The 18,167-nt window shown below is 39.1% G+C and overlaps 1 protein-coding gene and 1 long non-coding RNA gene across 3 annotated transcripts in view; one reads left to right on the forward strand and one right to left on the reverse strand.

The window, feature by feature from the left end:
* Positions 1-9,036: 9,036 nt before the first annotated feature.
* Positions 9,037-11,884, reverse strand: gngt1 (guanine nucleotide binding protein (G protein), gamma transducing activity polypeptide 1). The gene is made up of 3 exons (XM_043689940.1): positions 11,727-11,884; positions 11,488-11,587; positions 9,037-9,615 (listed from the first exon to the last, which is right to left on the reverse strand). The coding sequence occupies exons 2-3, from the start codon at positions 11,566-11,568 to the stop codon at positions 9,490-9,492; spliced, it is 207 nt and encodes a 68-aa protein (XP_043545875.1). The 5' UTR covers positions 11,569-11,587; positions 11,727-11,884; the 3' UTR covers positions 9,037-9,489.
* Positions 11,885-14,328: 2,444 nt separating this feature from the next.
* The window catches only part of LOC122549837, a 49,219-nt gene continuing 45,380 nt past the window's right edge, over positions 14,329-18,167 (forward strand). The window contains exon 1 of one of the 2 annotated variants that reach the window (XR_006311678.1): positions 14,329-14,644. This is a non-coding gene — a long non-coding RNA (uncharacterized LOC122549837). The remainder of the gene's footprint in view (positions 14,645-18,167) is intronic. The other variant, XR_006311677.1, reaches the window with a different exon arrangement.

The following is an 18,167-nucleotide window of genomic DNA, read 5'->3' on the forward strand; positions in this document are numbered from 1 at the left end:
GGTAATCACTAAGATGGAATGGATAGAATGGTTGAGGGAGGGTTTTTCAGAAAAGGAATATTGATGTAAAATTTAAAATGAGTCCAAGGATTGTGTTATGAGATTACCATGTGACATTTGTTTTTGATGTAGGCATCACACAACCTTTCTGATGCTGCCACTCTAAATTATTGTCGTATACAGTCTGCTGAGCAGCTGCATGGCTGAATATAGGTGTAATATTGTAAGAGGCCAACATGAGTCTTAGCTAGCCTGCACATTTTAATGGGGAATACAGTATAGCTGGCGTAGAGTTGAAAAATGTGGTGCTGAAAAACACAGCAGGCCAGGCAGCATCCGAGGAGCAGGGGAATCGGCGTTTTGGGCATAAGCCCTTCTGCAGGAATGGCTTAGCTGGCGTAGATGCTGGATTTAAATTGATTCTGACCTGAGAAAGATCAAAGTATAGCAGAATATGAGAGTGACCCTGCACAGGAAGTAAGATTCAGGAGGTGAATAGGAAAAAAGACAAGATCTACTCTCAAGGGGATCTACGCCTGCTGTGTTTTAAAGCTCTAGTTAGGCCCCATTTGGAGTACTGTGTCCAGTTTTGGTCCCACACCTCAGGAAGGACATACTGGCACTGGAGCGTGTCCAGCGGAGATTCACACGGATGATCCCTGAAATGGTAGGTCTAACATATGAGGAATGGCTGAGGATCCTGGGTTTGCATTCATTGGAGTTTAGAAGATTAAGGGGAGATCTAATAGAAACTTACAAGATAATACATGGCTTGGAGAGGGTGGACGCTAGGAAATTGTTTCTGTTAGGCGAGGAGACTAGGACCCGTGGACACAGCCTTAGAATTAGAGGAGGTAAGTTCAGAACAGAAATGCGGAGACATTTCTTCAGCCAGAGAGTGGTGGGCCTGTGGAATTCATTGCCGCAGAGTGCAGTGGAGGCTGGGACGCTAAATATCTTCAAGGCAGAGATTGATAAATTCTTGATGTCACAAAGAATTAAGGGCTGCGGGGAGAATGTGGGTAAGTGGAATTGAAATGCCCATCAGCCATGATTGAATGGCAGAGTGGACTCGATGGGCCTTACTTCTGCTCCTATGTCTTATGATCTTATGGTCTTATGACATCCTATGGACAAATTTTGCAAAGACAGTGGAACCAGGTAATCATGGTAACTGATGAAAAGCAGTAAGTCCTGAGGATCTAAATGAAATGCTGCAACTGAATGACGTTTCTAATTGGAGTATATTGCTTTGAAATTTGAGATGAAGTTCCATTGCATTATGATCACTGTTTCCCAGAAGATCTTTAAACATGAGATTACTAATTAACCTTACATCACTGCACAATGCTAGACGTTTCTTTGTATTCATTCATAGGATTTGAACATCACTGGCTGAGCCTGCATTTATTGCCTCGCTCGAATTACCCAGAGAGTAATTAAGAGTCAACCATATTGCTATGGCTCTGGAGTCACATATGCATCACATCTAGTGAGGATGGCAGTTTCCTTCCCTAAAGGACATTCATAAACCAGATAGGTTTTCCCAACAATTGACAATTCTGTCATGGTCATCATTAGACTCTCAATTCCCAATTTTTACTGAATTCAAACTTCACCATCTGCCATGTTGGTATTTAAACCAGGGTCCCAGAATAATAGTCTAGAGATAATACCGTTAGTCCCACTATGTATTGTTTTAGGAAATTGTCATGAAAGTACTCTACAATTGCAACTTCAATATATTCTGTCAAATTTCATTGCCCAAGTCTAAATGAAGATTAAAGTCCTCATAATTAGTACATTGCTTGTTTTACTCACTTCAATAATTTTTTGCTAATGCTCTATCCAATGATATAAATACTATTATTGGAACCGTAAACTATTCATGCTACTATTTTCTGACTTGTCATTCGCCCTATTCCTTTTTCTCTACTGTTCTTATGTCAGCATTTATTATCAGGGCTATTCTTCATCCTTTGTTATTTTGCCTATCTTCTTGAAATAATATGTACCCTGTAATATTCATTCCCCAACTTTATTCATCATATAACAATCTCTTAATAATACCTATTAGATCTAGTTATCTTTACTTGTGCCATTGATTTATTTATCTTACAGTATTGCAGATACTTTGCTCATTCAGATAAAGAGCCTTTATTTTAAATTCTTTATTATCATACTGTGTATGGCCTGCGCTCGCTGATGTATAATTACTGTTCAACTCTCTGTCCTTCCTGTTCTACTCTGCTTGTACATGCAGTGCTACACTTTCTGATACTTTGACGTTTATCTTTACCTGAATGTTCCACCTCATCATTCACCACTTCCCCAACTTAAAGGGCAATCCAATGCCTAGTGAAGCAAATTGCCAAAAACTCATCTAAGCCTGGTGAGTACGTTTTCCTATCATCTTCCAACATGTTTCTTTTTCTAATCTACTTGACCCATGCAAATTTTGTGGCTCAATCTAGAGATGGTTACCCATAATATTCTCCAATTCAATTTGAATTCTAACTTCTCATATTTTGTCAGCATAATATAATTCTTGGTTCTAGTGGTGCCATTGGTTCCTATGTGGACCACAACAACTGTATGCTCTCTCTCCCTTTCTAAGTTTATCGCCAGCCATGGAAATATGTTCATAAACTTGATACCAAGCAGTCAATACCAGCTTTGGAATTCCTGGTTACAGCTGTAGGAGACAAAATCTATTCACCCTCCATCACTATCATAATCCTTATGCTTCCCTTAATTTAGTGGCTTCTTGCACCATGATGCCATGGTCAGTTTGTTCATCCACCCTGATATCCTTGTCTACATCATCAGAGCTATAAAATACTTCATACCTGTTGGCCAAAGTCAAGGGTGGATTCTTCTGTATCACTATCTTCTGCCTGACTCACTGTCACAGTCAACTCCTCCCCTGAATAATGCCCATCACTGCTGTGACGCTCTACCTAAACTAAGGGTGTCATGTTTTCCACATGGAACAAAGTGACCAACTCACTGTCTGACACTCCACAAGGTATGAAACTCAAACTTCAGCTCAGCAACCCTGAATCTAGGTTGCACAAGCTGTAGACACTTATTGCAATTATGTGGTGCATTCCACAAATTCCCATTTATTGCAAGCTCAACACATCAAAACCCTGTCATGTCTGTGTAAATGTTATTTAATAAGTCAATGAATTATTAATCAGCTAAAGTGTTTGCAAATTACAGAATACTGGCAAGTAGATAAAAGAACGACCACCAATTATTGGAGCCTGGAAAATGTATAAAAAGGAATCCATCCTACCCTTTGTGCATCATATTCCTGACTGAGCACTGGTTCCTCATTTTATTCAGTCCTCATTGTCATTTTTGATTAGATTAGATTACATTACATTACAGTGTGGAAACAGGCCCTTCAGCCCAACAAGTCCACACCGACCCGCCGAAGCACAACCCACCCATACCCCTACATTTACCTCTTACCTAACACTACGGGCAATTTAGCATGGCCAATTCACCTGACCCTGCACATCTTTGGACTGTGGGAGGAAACCGGAGCACCCGGAGGAAACCCACGCAGACACGGGGAGAATGTGCAAACTCCACACAGTCAGTTGCCTGAGGCGGGAATTGAACCCGGGTCTCCGGCGCTGTGAGGCAGCAGTGCTAACCACGGTGCCACCGTGCTGCCCACATAAGTTCCATAAGACCATAAGGTCATAAGACAGGAGCAGAAATTAGGCCATTTAACCCATTGAGTCTGCTCTGCCATTTGCAACCCCATTCTTCCACTTTCTCCCCACAACCGTGATATTCAAGAACCCATCCAACTCAGTCTTAAATATCCTGTGTACTCAATGACCTGGCCTCCACAGCCTTCTGTGGCGATGAATTCCACAGATTCACCACTCTCTGAGTTTCTCCTTACCTCCATTCTAAAAGTCTTCTCTTTACTCTAAGGCAATGCCCTCGGATTCTAGTCTCTCCTACCAATATAAACATCTTCCCAACATCTACTCTGTCCAGGCCATTCAATACTCTGTGTATTAAATTAGATCCCCCCACCGCACACCCCCTCCCCCCCCGCCCAATTCCTCTAAACTCCATTGAGTATAAACCCAGAGCCCTCAAATGTTCCTCAAATGTTAACCTTTTCATTCATGGGACCATTCTCATGAACCTCCTCTGAACACTGTCCAGGGCCAGTACATCCTCCCTGAGATATAGGGCCCAAAATTGTGCAAAATACTCCAGATGCGGTCTGACCAGAGACTTAGACAGCTTCAAAAGTGTGTCCCTACTTTTATAATCAAGTTCTCTCAAAATAAATGCCTTGTTGCATTTGCCTTCCCAACTACTGACTCAACCTGGAAGTTTACCTTGAGAGAATCTTGGACTAGAACTCCCAAGTTTCTTTGCACTTCAGACTTCTGAATTTTCTCCCCATTTAGAAAATAATCCATACCAAAGAGCATGACCTCACATTTTCCCACGTTGTACTTCAGCTGTCACTTCTTGCTCACTCTCCTAACCTAGGTAGACAAGCAGGAGGCTGGAGGAACACAGTAAGCCACTATCCTAACCTGTCCAAATCCATCTGCAGTCTCCCCGCCTCCTCAATACAACTTCTCCCTCTACTTATTTTTGTATCACCTCCAAACATAGCCAGAATACCCTCAGTTCCTTCATCTAGATTGTTAATGTATAAAGTGAAAAGTTGTGGTTCCCAACACCGAGCCTTCTGGAACACACCTTGTCACTGGCTTCCATTCTGAGAATGACCTTTTATCTCCAGTTTCTGCTTTCTGTCAGACAGCTAAGCTTCTATCCATGCTAGCACCTTGCCTCTGACACCATGGGCCCTTATCTTACTCAGTAGCCTCCTGTGCTGGCCTTCTTGAAGTCCAGGTCGAAAACATCCATTGGCTATCCTTGGTCCAACCTACTCATTACTTTCTTCAAGAATTCTCGCAGATTTATCAGGCATGATGTCCGCTTGATGAAACCATGCTGACTTTGCCCTATTTTACCTTACACTTCCATTTATTCAGAAATCTCATCCGTCACAACGCCCACGACTGAGATTAGGCCAATCAGTCTGTAACCTTCCATCTTTTGCCTTACTCACTTTTTAAACAGAGGTGTCATGTTAGCAATTTTCCAATCCTCATGGGACCCTCCCAGATTCTAGTGATTCCTGAAAGATCACCACTAATGCCTCCATTATCTCTTCAGCTTTCTCCCTTAGAACTCAGGGGTATAGTCCATCTGGTCCAGGTGATTTATGCACACCAGCTAAGACCACCCCCATAATGTTGTATGCCCTACCACCAGGTTTAATGGAATAAACAAATAAACCAGGCAAAATAAATAAACTAGTCCAGACCAGAGGTCATAGCCTAAGGATACTGGGTAGGCCATTAAGGACTGAGATGAAGTTTCTTCACCCAAAGAGTGGTGAGCCTATGGAATTCTCTGCTACAGAAAGCAGTTGAATCCAAAACATCGAATGTTTCCATGAAGGAGTTAGATATAGTTCTTAGGGTAAAGTGTTTGAAGGGTATGGGGAGAAAATGGGAACAGGCTCCTGGATTGAAAGATCAACTGTTATCAGATTGAATGGAAGAGCAGGCTCGAAGGGCCAAGCAGCCTACTCATGCTTCCATTTTTCATGCTGCTATATTTATAAACTTTGCTAAAAGGAAACTAGAAACTGAAACTTTCCATTTTATACTCATCAGGTGAGCAGTGACTACATTTCAAAAACACCTAATTGGCTGTTCTTTTCTTGACCCCAAATTCTATCAATGCATTTCTAGTCTGGTCACTTTACTCTTTTGTATTATTCCTCTATCTAATAACTCAAATAACCCATCCACTACCAACCTTAGTAACTTCCTCTGCTACCTTGAAGGAATTGTATATACTCATCCTCACTTTTCAAAGCCATGCTATTTATGGTAAACTGCCTTTCAACATTTATACTCCCAAAGTTTATCACTTCACACTGCTCCTGATTGAACTCCATTTACCATACCTCAGCCCATTTCACAATCCTATGGCACCCTGAAAATGCAGCAATTCTCATTGTGAATTATTACTTTGTCAAACTTATTACCATCTACAAACTTTGTAATACTACTGCCTGCATGAAAATGCCTACAACCTTACCTTTGCTTCCTTGGTTGTAAAGTTGAGTAATAGGTTCAAGACAGATCCTCAAAGAACACCACTGCAAACCACTTCCCAAACTCACATATCACCGATGATGTGGAGGTGCCGGTATTGAACTGGGGTGAACCAGATCAGAAGTCATATGACACCAGGTTATAGTTCAACAGTAATTTGAAATCACACACTTTTGGAGTGCTGCTCTTTTGTCAGATGAAGTCATGCTCTGAAAGCTTGTGATTTCAAATAAACCTGTTGTTGTGTGACTTCTCACTTTGCTTCCTGCAGTTGATCTAGTTTTGTTTCCGCAACACAACCTTTCCCTTAATTTCACAGGTTTCTATAGTCTTAAGTAAGCATTCTATGTGGCATTTTGTCACAAACTCCTGAAAATCCGTGTTTAAAACATATACTGCACTACCTCAATCAAACTTCCATGTTTGCTTATCAAATAGTTTAAATAAATTAACTAGATTTTTTTTAGCAAATCCAAGCTGGCTCTCTGTGATTATCCCTGTTTCTAAATTAATGTTTATTTTGTCACTGATGACAGCTTTTAATAATCTCTTCTCTGGTTAGGCTGACTGACCTGCACTTACTTAGTTTTACCTTTTCCCCTTTCCTGAATGATAGTGTAAATTTCTCAACCTTACAATTCCTTGGAATTGCTCCTGTATTCGATTAGAACAGAAAATACTTTATAAATGATATTCATATAGAGAATTAGGCAGCAAAAAACTTTCAGTGACATACAAGTTTTATTGTAAACCTATAGTTTAACATGGACACCAGGTTCCACCTTTCTCTTTGGACCCTTTCTTGTACAGATCCCAACTCTCCGCTTGGGTGGAATCCAACCCTTTTTTAGAAAAAAACCCAACAGGAAATAAGTGTTTTTAAAAATTTTAAGAGCCCATAACTTAATTACCTGAATATCTAATGACCAAATCAGGAGCATTGTCACAATAATAAAAGAAAGAGGAATCTAAATCAAAATGGAGTTGGTGGAGAAATAATGCACCACAGCCTCCATCTGTCTCTAAACCAGATTTTATTAACATCGACATCTTCAGGCATGTTTTATCACAAGTTTGAGGTAGCTGAGGCCTGAGTCCAAATTTCTTGGCTCAGAGTTAGGGACAGTACTACTGACACGAAGTTATGACTTAACGACAAGAGCACCTTTTGAAGCAAGCTTTTTTTAAATACAGACCCACTAAGTCCTCCCAATAATGCATAACCCTCACCCAGCTCCAAAGGTTTTGGTGGACAATGTATGCTCCCTCTTCAAGGTCAACTGGGCAGGAACTGCAGAAGACAGGCAGGTGGTTGGGAACTATGACTTCCTTCATGGTCTGCTGCCTGGACCTGTTGATGATAAGTTTGGCTGGGCCCCAGAAAGCAACTTTTTATTTTCCTTAAACCATCGCCAAATCACCTCTGTTGCAGAACACAGCTGTTTCTTTTTTCTAGATTAGAGTGGTGCTGGAAAAGCACAGCAGGTCAGACAGCATCCGAGGAGTAGGAACGTTTTTCTACCCAGAGATGCTTTCACATACCTCCGATTGGTTTACTACCTAAACCAAATCACCCATGAAACCTTCTTAAAAACTTTTACTCCACCACCAGGTCATCTGTGTTTCTAATTAAACAAAACATTTACAAGCACTGCACATTAGGGACAATGCAATAATATCAAAAGCGAGGGAAAAGTAGCGAGAGAGGGAGGGAACTAAATTAAAATGGATCAGGAGAGTGAAACAAAGCATTTCACCCCCTGCAGTGCCCACCTCTCTCAAAAGGTATCAAGAGTGTTAGTGGACACTGTGTCCTCCCTCTTCAAGGATACTTGAATGTGAACACAGCCACGGAGCAATTGTCTGGACCTGTTGATGGCCCCTTTAGCCAGACCTGGGAGCAGTGCCTAGAACCCAGCTTTTCTTAAAATTAATCCCACAGTCAATGATCCTTGTTGCACAAACCAGCTCTTAAATACAAAGTCCAATGAGCATCACCTCTCTCATTTAACTCTGCAGCTGTTCTGGTCAATCCTTCGAATGACCTACGTTTCTAACATTCACAGAAACAATGAGACCATTACAACTGCTTTTTCTATATTTGCTTCTACAATACGCTATTTCACATCCACCCATTATATCCATTCCACTTAAGTTGGGTACTCCCTCTACCGAGCACTTTTAACTTTAAGGTCTTGTCTTTAAATCTTTGGCAGCCATATTTTTTTCCAGTCTAATATTTATGTTGGGTGATTCTGCTTTTTGAGATATTTTATGGAGCTCCTTTCCTCTTACTTCACTTTTAGCATCACATCTTTCAGTTACTTGGATTATTTTATTTCAGTTGTCTCCCTCAAACCCTATGTTTCTCTATCTTAACTATGTACCATTTAACAATCTTCTGAGAACAATTTTTTTCCATTAGGTTTTTCAAATTTCTTACTTACAAATCAATCTTTTATTGTCTATATATTTCTGTCTGAAGTGCCTGAGAACTTTTACTTTACATTAAAGGTACATAGTAAATGGAACTGTAAAATATAAAGCTTAAATTGCTTTATGAAAACCACATGTTTTTTTCCTGGAAATCACACAATGGTAAAAAACCATTTTGAAAATGTTGTTGTATTAACAAGCATTCATTGTGTTTGTCAACACTCATATTAAAACTTTGTCATGGTAGAATTTAATAAAAAAATTTCAATCCCATGAAATGTCTGCTAAACTCTGTATTAAATGATCTAAAGGAATGATAAGTTTGATTTTGCAATATATATATATAATTTATACATTGCAATTATTATATGTCATTAGTGTTGGAATGTTGATTAAATTGATGTATTCATACAAGTTTTCAGGAATAATGAATCAGAATAATTTTATTAATTTCATTGCTTTGCAAGAAGTCTTTTGAAGTGGGAAATAATATAGCTTTCTTGATAAATTTCTATACACCAATTCAGGCCTTACATTTATCAGGCTATGTACACTATTCATTTTAAAATAAGTTCCATATACAGATTGTAATATTAAAGTGATTCTCAAAGAATTATCCTTCATACATTGGCAAATGTTTTCTTTTCCAAAATAATTTGCCAAACTTAGTAGAATTTGCCAAAACTATTTTATTTTGCAGCAGGTGCTGAAATGCTTTTTAAATTCATGAACAACTTGAAGATGTCATGCCAGAAGACTGCACTTTTCCATCTTCCAGGTTTAGCATCTATTGGGTTTCATTGTACTAATGGGCACTAAACTTTAGAAAATACCCTGATGCCCTGAGGATATCGGAGTCCTGTCTGATTTATGATATGACACATCCACCCTTCTCCTTGAAGGGATTTTTGTCCTCAGGGATTCCCTTTACCAAAGGATCTTCTGCAGATTGTGATTCAATATAGTCCTTCAGTTCCTCGGCACATTTAGACACCTGAAATCATTCAATAGAAAGTTAAGTGGCTATCGTAAAATAGATTGATAGTAGAATTTAAACACAATCATTGTATACACGCAGAGAGTTGTCTCCTGACTTTGATAATGGGATTCACAATGAAACATGGGTCCCACTGTTTGGGTTCCACAGTTGTACACTAAGGTTAATCTTTGCCAAAGCTAACCTTAAGGTTATTAGAGTATAATGGCATTGCAAATGCTAAGTGTATTTCCAAACTTTCTATGTTTATTTTTAATTTCCAGTAATCTAAATTTACATTCACTGTGAATTAGGAAGAGCAATTGGCACTCCCACAAATGAATTTTGACCTAATATGAGGACTTTGTTCCTCGCCTTCTGAGACTTCACAAAACTGGTTGTTCCCTAAACATTAATTCAACTTCCATCACGTCAAGTCTTTTTGAGTGTTTGATGAATACTTTCAAAAAGTATTCATCATTAGTAAGTTCTGTCCTACTGTTTCACACTTTGAGTGCAGTGATACAATTTCCAGCAGATCCTACATTATCTCTAATTACTGTTAATTCACAATAATTTAGTGGATTTCAGGGAAGGATTTGTGGTAGCACTCCTGCCTCAGAGTGAGAAGCTCGGAGCTCATGGACATGGAAGGTGTATCATAATGTGGCTGATTATTTAGCTGCAAATCCTTGCAATAAAAGCAGGAGTGTCTCCTGGTCAGCAATGCTTCACATGGAGTGCTGCTTTTCCTCAAGTTATAACTTTTGGCACAAGGGTAGCAACCATTTCAGGAGTAGCCATGGAAACAGCACATAACCAGGTCCTTTATCTGCCTTATGTTTTACTAGATGTGAACATCTAGTAAGTGTAATTAGATTACAGATATAACTGAAGATATTAAACACATTATGGATTCAGTTTGGTTGAATTTTAAGAGTGGCCTTTATTTTAATGAAGAACAAGTACATCACCATGCTGAGTACTGTGTTCTGTTGGAAATGTACTTATCAGACTCAATAGGTCTACCAGCATCTGTGTAGAGAAATCAGAGTTTAAGGGTCACCGGATCCAAAACGGTAACTGATTTCTCTCCAAAGATGCTGTCAGACTTGCTGAGTTTTTCAAGCAATTTCTGTTTTTGTTTCTGATTTCCACAGTTCAGTTTTTTTATGATTTTGTACTTATCAGACATTTGATTTGAAGTCTTGGTAATGTTTAATTACTTAAAAGATTTTTTTAAACTTCAAGCATTATTCCCACTCATCAGGTGGATCCAAAGCTATTAAAGTGTTAAAATATACCAAACATTAGATTTTCTTCTTCAAGCGTGTAGCCTTTATTAAGATTTCGGTAATGCTGTTTGGCAATTTTGAATGAAATGAATTTTAACACCAACTCGGCGAACATTAAAGATTAACTGCTGATCCACAAAAACAACAACAGAAAAATATCATAGCTTTCGTGTTAAATACAAGTCGAAAGAACTGCGGATGCTATAAATCAGAAACAAAAACAGAAGTTGCTGGAAAAGCAGGTCTGGTAGCATCTATGAAGAGAAACCAAAGTTAACGTTTCAGGTCTGGTAACCCTTCCTCAGAACACAACTTGCATGTTGGTGTACAAAGAGGCGCAGAGTAGGCCACTTGCAACTCTCAGGCTGTTCCATCATTCAATATCATAGGACTGACCTGAATACTCTGTATTCTCATCCAACCCGACCAACCTTTCACCCCCTTCCCTCATCAAAAACTATCTCCTCCTTAAGAATATTCAAAGACTCTACGCCGCCCTTTTTCCTGAGAGATAACATTGAGAAGGTTCTCCTTCCTTCTGTCTTAAATTCGCGACCCCCTTATTTTTAAAGGGGTGAGAAACGGGAAATCTTACCAACATCCTCTCTAATGGTATTTCTTTACGAAGTTGCTCTATCTCCATTTTCAACCGGTCTTTGTCTGTTAGCTCATCCATTCTGGGCTCCTATTGTCGTCTTAAATACAAATAAAAACTTTTGCTCACAATACTGTTAACGTAATTGCTGGTTTGAAAGCATTTAACAAAATTCCCGCCACACACTGCAAACGAACGAATAATGCAACAGATCCAAGGGTTGGGCGCGATTAGCTCACCTTGTCCCGGGGTAAATACAATTCATTCACTGGCGAGCTGTGGGAGAGGCTCGCCGGCCGCTGCTCACGTTAACTTCCCCAGTCCGATTGCACCACCAGTACGACCTTTTGTAATGCCCTCTAAAACAGGGCTCTTAATATCTTAATCTTCTAATGTGATTAAGTCAAAAGCTTGATCAGATTTAATCATTAAATAGAAGGGGAGAAAATCCTTGCCAAACATATTGTTCTAAAATTGTATACGCAACTTTTAAAGGAAACAGTGTAAAAAAAATACATATCCTTCCTTCGGTTCGTCAGCCTTCCTGTAAACACACATTTTGTTTATTTTAAAATTACATTTATTAATAAAATGGATCATACTGACGTCAGTAGCGGTAAGCTGCAAAAGTCTGTTATCGGAGTATTTATCTGCTCTTATACATCTGTTGGAGTGGGTCACCTACTGCACGCAGTCACTTATAATAACCACTTTCAATAATTCCCCTTACTTCCTAATACACAGCACTGAAGTATATTTACAATTAGTGTGTTCACATTAGTTCTGAATTTGTTTAACACATCTTCACAATTACTTAAAATAGATTGATGTAATAGGCTGGTATTAAAAAAAACCCTGACCTTTCCAAGATGAAGTTTAACTTCTCATGGAACATTAAAAATGCAGTGTTATTCTGTAACAAGGTGTTTCCATGTTGTGTTTACAGACTATGACAGAAGATAGGAAGTGTGGAGTTAGCTGTCCCTGTTTTGTAAAATGGTCTACATTCTGAATGTCATCCAATCCAGTATTAGATTGGACATTTCTTTTCCCTGTGTCCCTGACAGTCCACAATAAGTTTGAGATATCCTTAAACATGCAAATAAAGAGGCTGACTCTTGTTTTTGACCCCTGCACTGAGATTCCATATGACAGAATCATCTGGAATCTTTTGGTAAAGCCATTGCTGTGTATCCAGGAGAAGCAGGAGTGTTCCACATTTCCCAGTATTTCAATCTCACCTCTCTTTGCTGCTCCACAAAACACATTTTGCAACCTGAAAGTGTTGTAAGTGCGACAGTTTCCTCAAACTGGTACAATCACGACCAAAGTAGTTGTTGGCTACTCAGCTCTCTCTGTCCCATTTCCTCTGCATGTGCCCTCACCCCTTCTGCACGTTCCCAGAACCACAATAGGATTCCTGTGTCTTCACTTTCCACCTCACCAGTCTCCATATTCAAATTATCATCCTCAACCATTTCTGCCACTTCCAACATGATTTTACCACCAGATATATCTTCCCCTTTGCTCTCGTCAGCGTTTTAAAGGGACTGTTCCATGTGCAACACACTGGTCCATTCCTTAATCACCACCAACACCCATTTCCTGCCCTGAAACTTTCTGATACAATCATAACACTTCCATTTATCTCATTTCTCCTTATATTCATGGGTCTAACATCCCTAACAGTTAAAGTAGCAATTTACTTTCAATTTAATATCGCTATATTTGTTGCACACAATGTCGAAGCACATAGGAGATCAACCTCAGGTTCTGATTCCTGAAGAAGGGCTTATGCCCGAAACGTCGATTCTCCTGTTCCCTGGATGCTGCCTGACCTGCTGCGCTTTTCCAGCAACACATTTCCGGCTCTGATCTCCAGCATCTGCAGACCTCACTTTCTCCTCAGGTTCAATGCATGGTTTACCAAATATCTCCACTTAGACCATAAACATGACCCCAACCTTCTTGTTGCCTACTAGTTTAGGTTCACGGTCTTGTTCTCATGTTGATATCTCCCTCCTCAGCCTGCTGGAGCATTCCACTGAAGATCAATACAAGCTCAAGAAACAGCACCTTATGTTTCAGTGAGCTATTTTACAGCTTTCTGGACTGTGGTCAACAATTTCAGATCATGAACATTGCCCCCCATTTTGATTTTTTTTGGCATGTAATGGTCTTAATATTGTTACTCATGTTTTTGCTTTTGGATAGAGTTTTTTATTACTCTGCCATTCAAACACACTCTGGAATAAATGCCTTGTTTCTTTCCCTCAATCATAACCACCACTTTTAGCCTTTTATTTGATGACAGTTTTGTCATGTAATCTCTTCTCCCCTCCTCCCTTTCACAGACTGTCTCTTTTTTCTCCCCCTTTTTCCCCTCAATACCACGAATCCCATTATATTTCTACCTTGCTTCAGCTCTGAGGTAGTGTAATTTTGACTCAAAATTTTAACAACATGCCAAAGTGCACTTTATTGAAGACCCTTTCCATTGATTATTACTTATTATTAAATATTCACATTTCCTTTACAAGTCTATGGGCTCTATGAGATCCTGAGAAAGCAGCAGAAGAGAACCCAGCAGATGTGAAAAGGAGCCATCAGCTGGCCTGAACTTTGCAGGCAGCTACTCAGATTTGGCTCCCATTTTGGTTTAGAAGGTAGGCTGCGCAGTTCTACACAAAAAAAACACACCAAATGTTCCTGTGCTGAAGCAAGAGCAGGTAAATAGAATGGCCCAAGATTCAACTCATCAGAGGAGGAAATTACATTCTACCTCTCTTGCAAAGGAGATGCAAGTGAACTTGATAGAGTCAGAGAATAGAAAATGTCTCTCCACCAAGAACCTCTGACTGCACCGAGCGTTCTGTCAGTGAGCTTTATGTAAAAGCACAGGGGATGATGGCGAATGGAGATTAGTATGAGATACGATTGACTAGCAGAGATTAGGATGAAACGAGGACATATTGGAATAGTTAAGTCTGGAGGTAACGAGAACATAGATACGAGTGTCAGTAGCAGATAAGCCAGTGTGAATGCAGAAAGTCTTTGTTACAAAGAAGATATGGTAACAGAAGCTGGTCTATGTACAACCAAGATTGGTTTAGCTGAAGCAAGTAGACAGAAAGAGGAAGAGAAAATCCTCGACAAGGTAAAAGAGTTTTGTAACTGGGGAAGAAATGGTTTTGTGTTTTCTGAATATTTAATTAGCCCATGGGGCCTGATGGGCTTAATCATGGTCATGATCTGTACTCTAAATTTTAAACTGTACCATAAAGCGTCTCTGGTGATGCACTCACAGCCATGAATTAAAACCATCTTCGGCTCTAACCAATTTGAAGTAACTTATTACAATCTCTGATATATGTTTTACGAAAACAAAATCCCAAATTTTCTCTTATCGGTTGTTATTCATGAAATATGTACACATTAATCTTTTGAGATAAGATTACAAATTTTTTTCTGAAATGATCTGTAAATTCTCCCCAAAGTATATGTATAAGTGGAGGGTTAATACGTCTTGTACCTCTTATAATGATACTTCCTTTGTGAATTATGTCGACTGGTAAAAGTACATATGTTTTAATTTCCTAGTTATTGCAGAATTGCTTGACATTGTGATTAGGGATTTTACTAACAATCATTAGAGTCATAGAGTCATAGTGATGTACAGCACTGAAATGGACCCTTCGGCCCAACTCGTCCATGCCGACCAGATATCCCAATCCAATCTAGTCCCACCTGCCAGCACCCGGCCCATATCCCTCTAAACCCTTCCTAATCATATACCCATCCAGATGCCTTTTAAATGTTGCAATCGTATCAGTCTCCATCACTTCCTCTGGCAGCTCATTCCATACACGTACCACCCTCTGCGTGAAAGAGTTGCCCCTTAAGTCTCTTTTATATCTTTCCTCTCTCACCCTAAACCTATGCCCTCTAGTTCTTGACTCCCACATCCCAGGGGAAAGACTTTGTTTATTTATCCTATCCATGCCCCTCATAATTTTGTGAACCTCTATAAGGTCACCCTTCAGCCTCTGACGCTCCAGGGAAAACAGTCTCAGCCTATTCAGCCTCTCCTTATAGCTCAAATCCTCCAACCCTGGCAAATCCTTGTAAATCTTTTCTGAGATCTTTAAACTTTCACAACATCCTTCCGATAGGAAGGAGACCAGAATTGAATGCATTCATTCCTTCATGGCACAGTTTTTTGCTTGATAGTTTTTCGCAAGCATACATCAACATCATCCATGGTATTTTAATCTATATAATCGAAATAAATGTATTTTTAGAAATAGTCACTGATTACTGAGAATCAATATCATTTTTGCAAAGTAGTTCCTGAGAGAGTGGTGGACTTTACTGTCCATCATCCCAAACACTACTGTTTCAGTGAAATCTCTCTGCAAAGCAATTAACAAAATCAGGTAATCAGACCATTGGACAACAACATTTATCATAAACTATAAAACTGCTTGTTTAGAGAGTCAACATCCATCCTATTTATCCCAATTAGCCTCAACAACCTGAGTACACTGGTAAAAGCAAGAACACACAATTTCGAAATGTTAAATTGTTTGGTAAGAACGTAAGGACATAAGAAATAGAAATAGGACTTCATTGTATCTTTTGCAAGTTGATTGGTTCTCAACCACAACTCGCTTTCCCATTTGTCCCCTTACATGTTAATTCAGTTGGATCTTGGAAATCTATTTATTTCAGCCTTCATTACAATCAGTAACCAAACATCTGCAGGCCATTCTAAAGATTTGTAATATTCTAATTTTAAATTATTCTCCTTATCAAAATCTAAAGGCTGCTTATTCTGAGACTATACTTTTGGAAGTAGCCACAGATTATCTACCATGTCAGCATCTGTCAAAATATTATATGTTCTAATAAGATCATCCCCCATTCTTTTAAACCTTAGACACATTTCATTCAATCTCTCCCCATCGTGGGAATTAATCTAGGACACCTCTATTGCACTCCTTCTAAGGCAAGTATATTCTAGTTTAGGTAAAGAGATCAAAACTGTGCATAATGGTTTCCACAAAGCCCTGTACAATTTCACAAAGATTTTCTTCCTCTTATGTTTTAAACCCCTTTCAATAATATTCAACATACAATCTGCAATCATTATTACTTGTAGTACCTGGGTGTTATCTTTGTGTGGAACCCACCCTCCATGTATGGTGAGATAATGGCAAACCGATCACGTATGAAAAAAGTTCAGATCTCAATATTGGGAAATACTTAACAGAGAAAAAACAAAATAACTGTGGATGCTGGAAATATAACACAGATTGTTCTGTTTCTGAAGTTCTAAAGAAGGGTCACTGGACCCGAAACATTAACTCGGGGTTGTCTCAGCAAATGCTGCCAGACCTGCTGACGTTTTCCAGGAATTTCTGTTTTTGTTTCAGAAAAACTTGCCCAATTTGGTCCTCAAGCCTGAGATAGTAATTTTGAATGTTACCCCTGAATGATGAACAACTGACTTCCATACATTTGTGTCTCATTAACACCCCAACTCACCCTGCTAACATCACATTTCCAGTTTTGTTCTCCTCCATCATAAAAGGAGATGGCACTAAAACTTGACAATAAATCACAATGGGAAGCTGACAACTTGTCTTATCAGGGTCTGTTGCGGCTCGCAGAATGTCTATACCAGCTATCCAGCTTCTCTTTAACAGGAACTGCTTCTTCTGTGCAATGTCCAGCCAAGGTCAAGAGCCACTGTATTCCTGATCATTTCATCTACACAATTTAGTCGAAGGAAACCACCAACTTCATAACATCACCATGCCTAATCCTGGAGCAATTCAGTCAAAATGTCAGGTTTTTTTTAATAGGCATTTTTATTGAAAGAAAAAAGATTTTTTAAAACATTTTTTACGAAATTACAAAGTAATACAAACAAATATAAACACTAATATACAATTAAATATATATATTTTAAAAATAAATAAATGATAGCCAAACCACAACAAAAGAAAAAAAAGAAAAAGCTCAGCTAACTACTAATCTATCCTACAAACAACCAAAGCATAGAATAAGATATCTTACATTACTTGTAAGAAAGAACGTAATAATTAAATAATTAAATATGTACTCAAAATGGATTAACGTCAAATCATAATAAAACCCATATTTATTTGGATTCCCCTCCCCCTGGGGGGGGGGGGGTGCGGACCAGCCAGAACCACTCCCACAGCTAGACAAAAGCCCTTGACAATATGGCCAAAATATCTGTGTCTATATAGTTCAAAAAGGGCTGCCATATTTTATAGAATAATTCAGTTTTTTGGTGCACTAAATTTGTGAGGAAGTCAAGGGGGATATATTCCATGATTAACCTATGCCAATTCAAAAGTCCTGGAGGGCTGTCAGCTACCCAATTCACTAAGATATTTTTCCTTGCACAAAAAGAGAGAATGGAAAATAATTTCCTCCCGTGCACATCCAAGGAGGGCAGATTTGAAAAGCCCAGGAGAAGAGACACTGGATCTAATCCAATCTCCGTTCCCAAGATTTCTGTCAGAGCATTCGCTACTCTGTCCCGATATTTGCGGATCTTGTGACATATCCATAAACAGTGCGTGAGAGTGCCCACTTCTATTTTACATTTAGGACATATTGGGGATGTTCCTACCCTACATTTTGCC

Source organism: Chiloscyllium plagiosum, chromosome 5 (assembly GCF_004010195.1).
Source record: "Chiloscyllium plagiosum isolate BGI_BamShark_2017 chromosome 5, ASM401019v2, whole genome shotgun sequence".
Lineage (NCBI taxonomy): Eukaryota > Metazoa > Chordata > Chondrichthyes > Orectolobiformes > Hemiscylliidae > Chiloscyllium > Chiloscyllium plagiosum.

Excerpts from the sequence above, each read along its gene's own strand:
- gngt1 (XM_043689940.1), bottom strand. The coding sequence starts at position 11,568 with ATGGATGAGCTAACAGACAAAGACCGGTTGAAAATGGAGATAGAGCAA. Across the intron at positions 9,616-11,487 it reads TACCATTAGAGAGGATGTTG|GTGTCTAAATGTGCCGAGGA; the intron begins GTAAGATTTCCC and ends GAATGATTTCAG.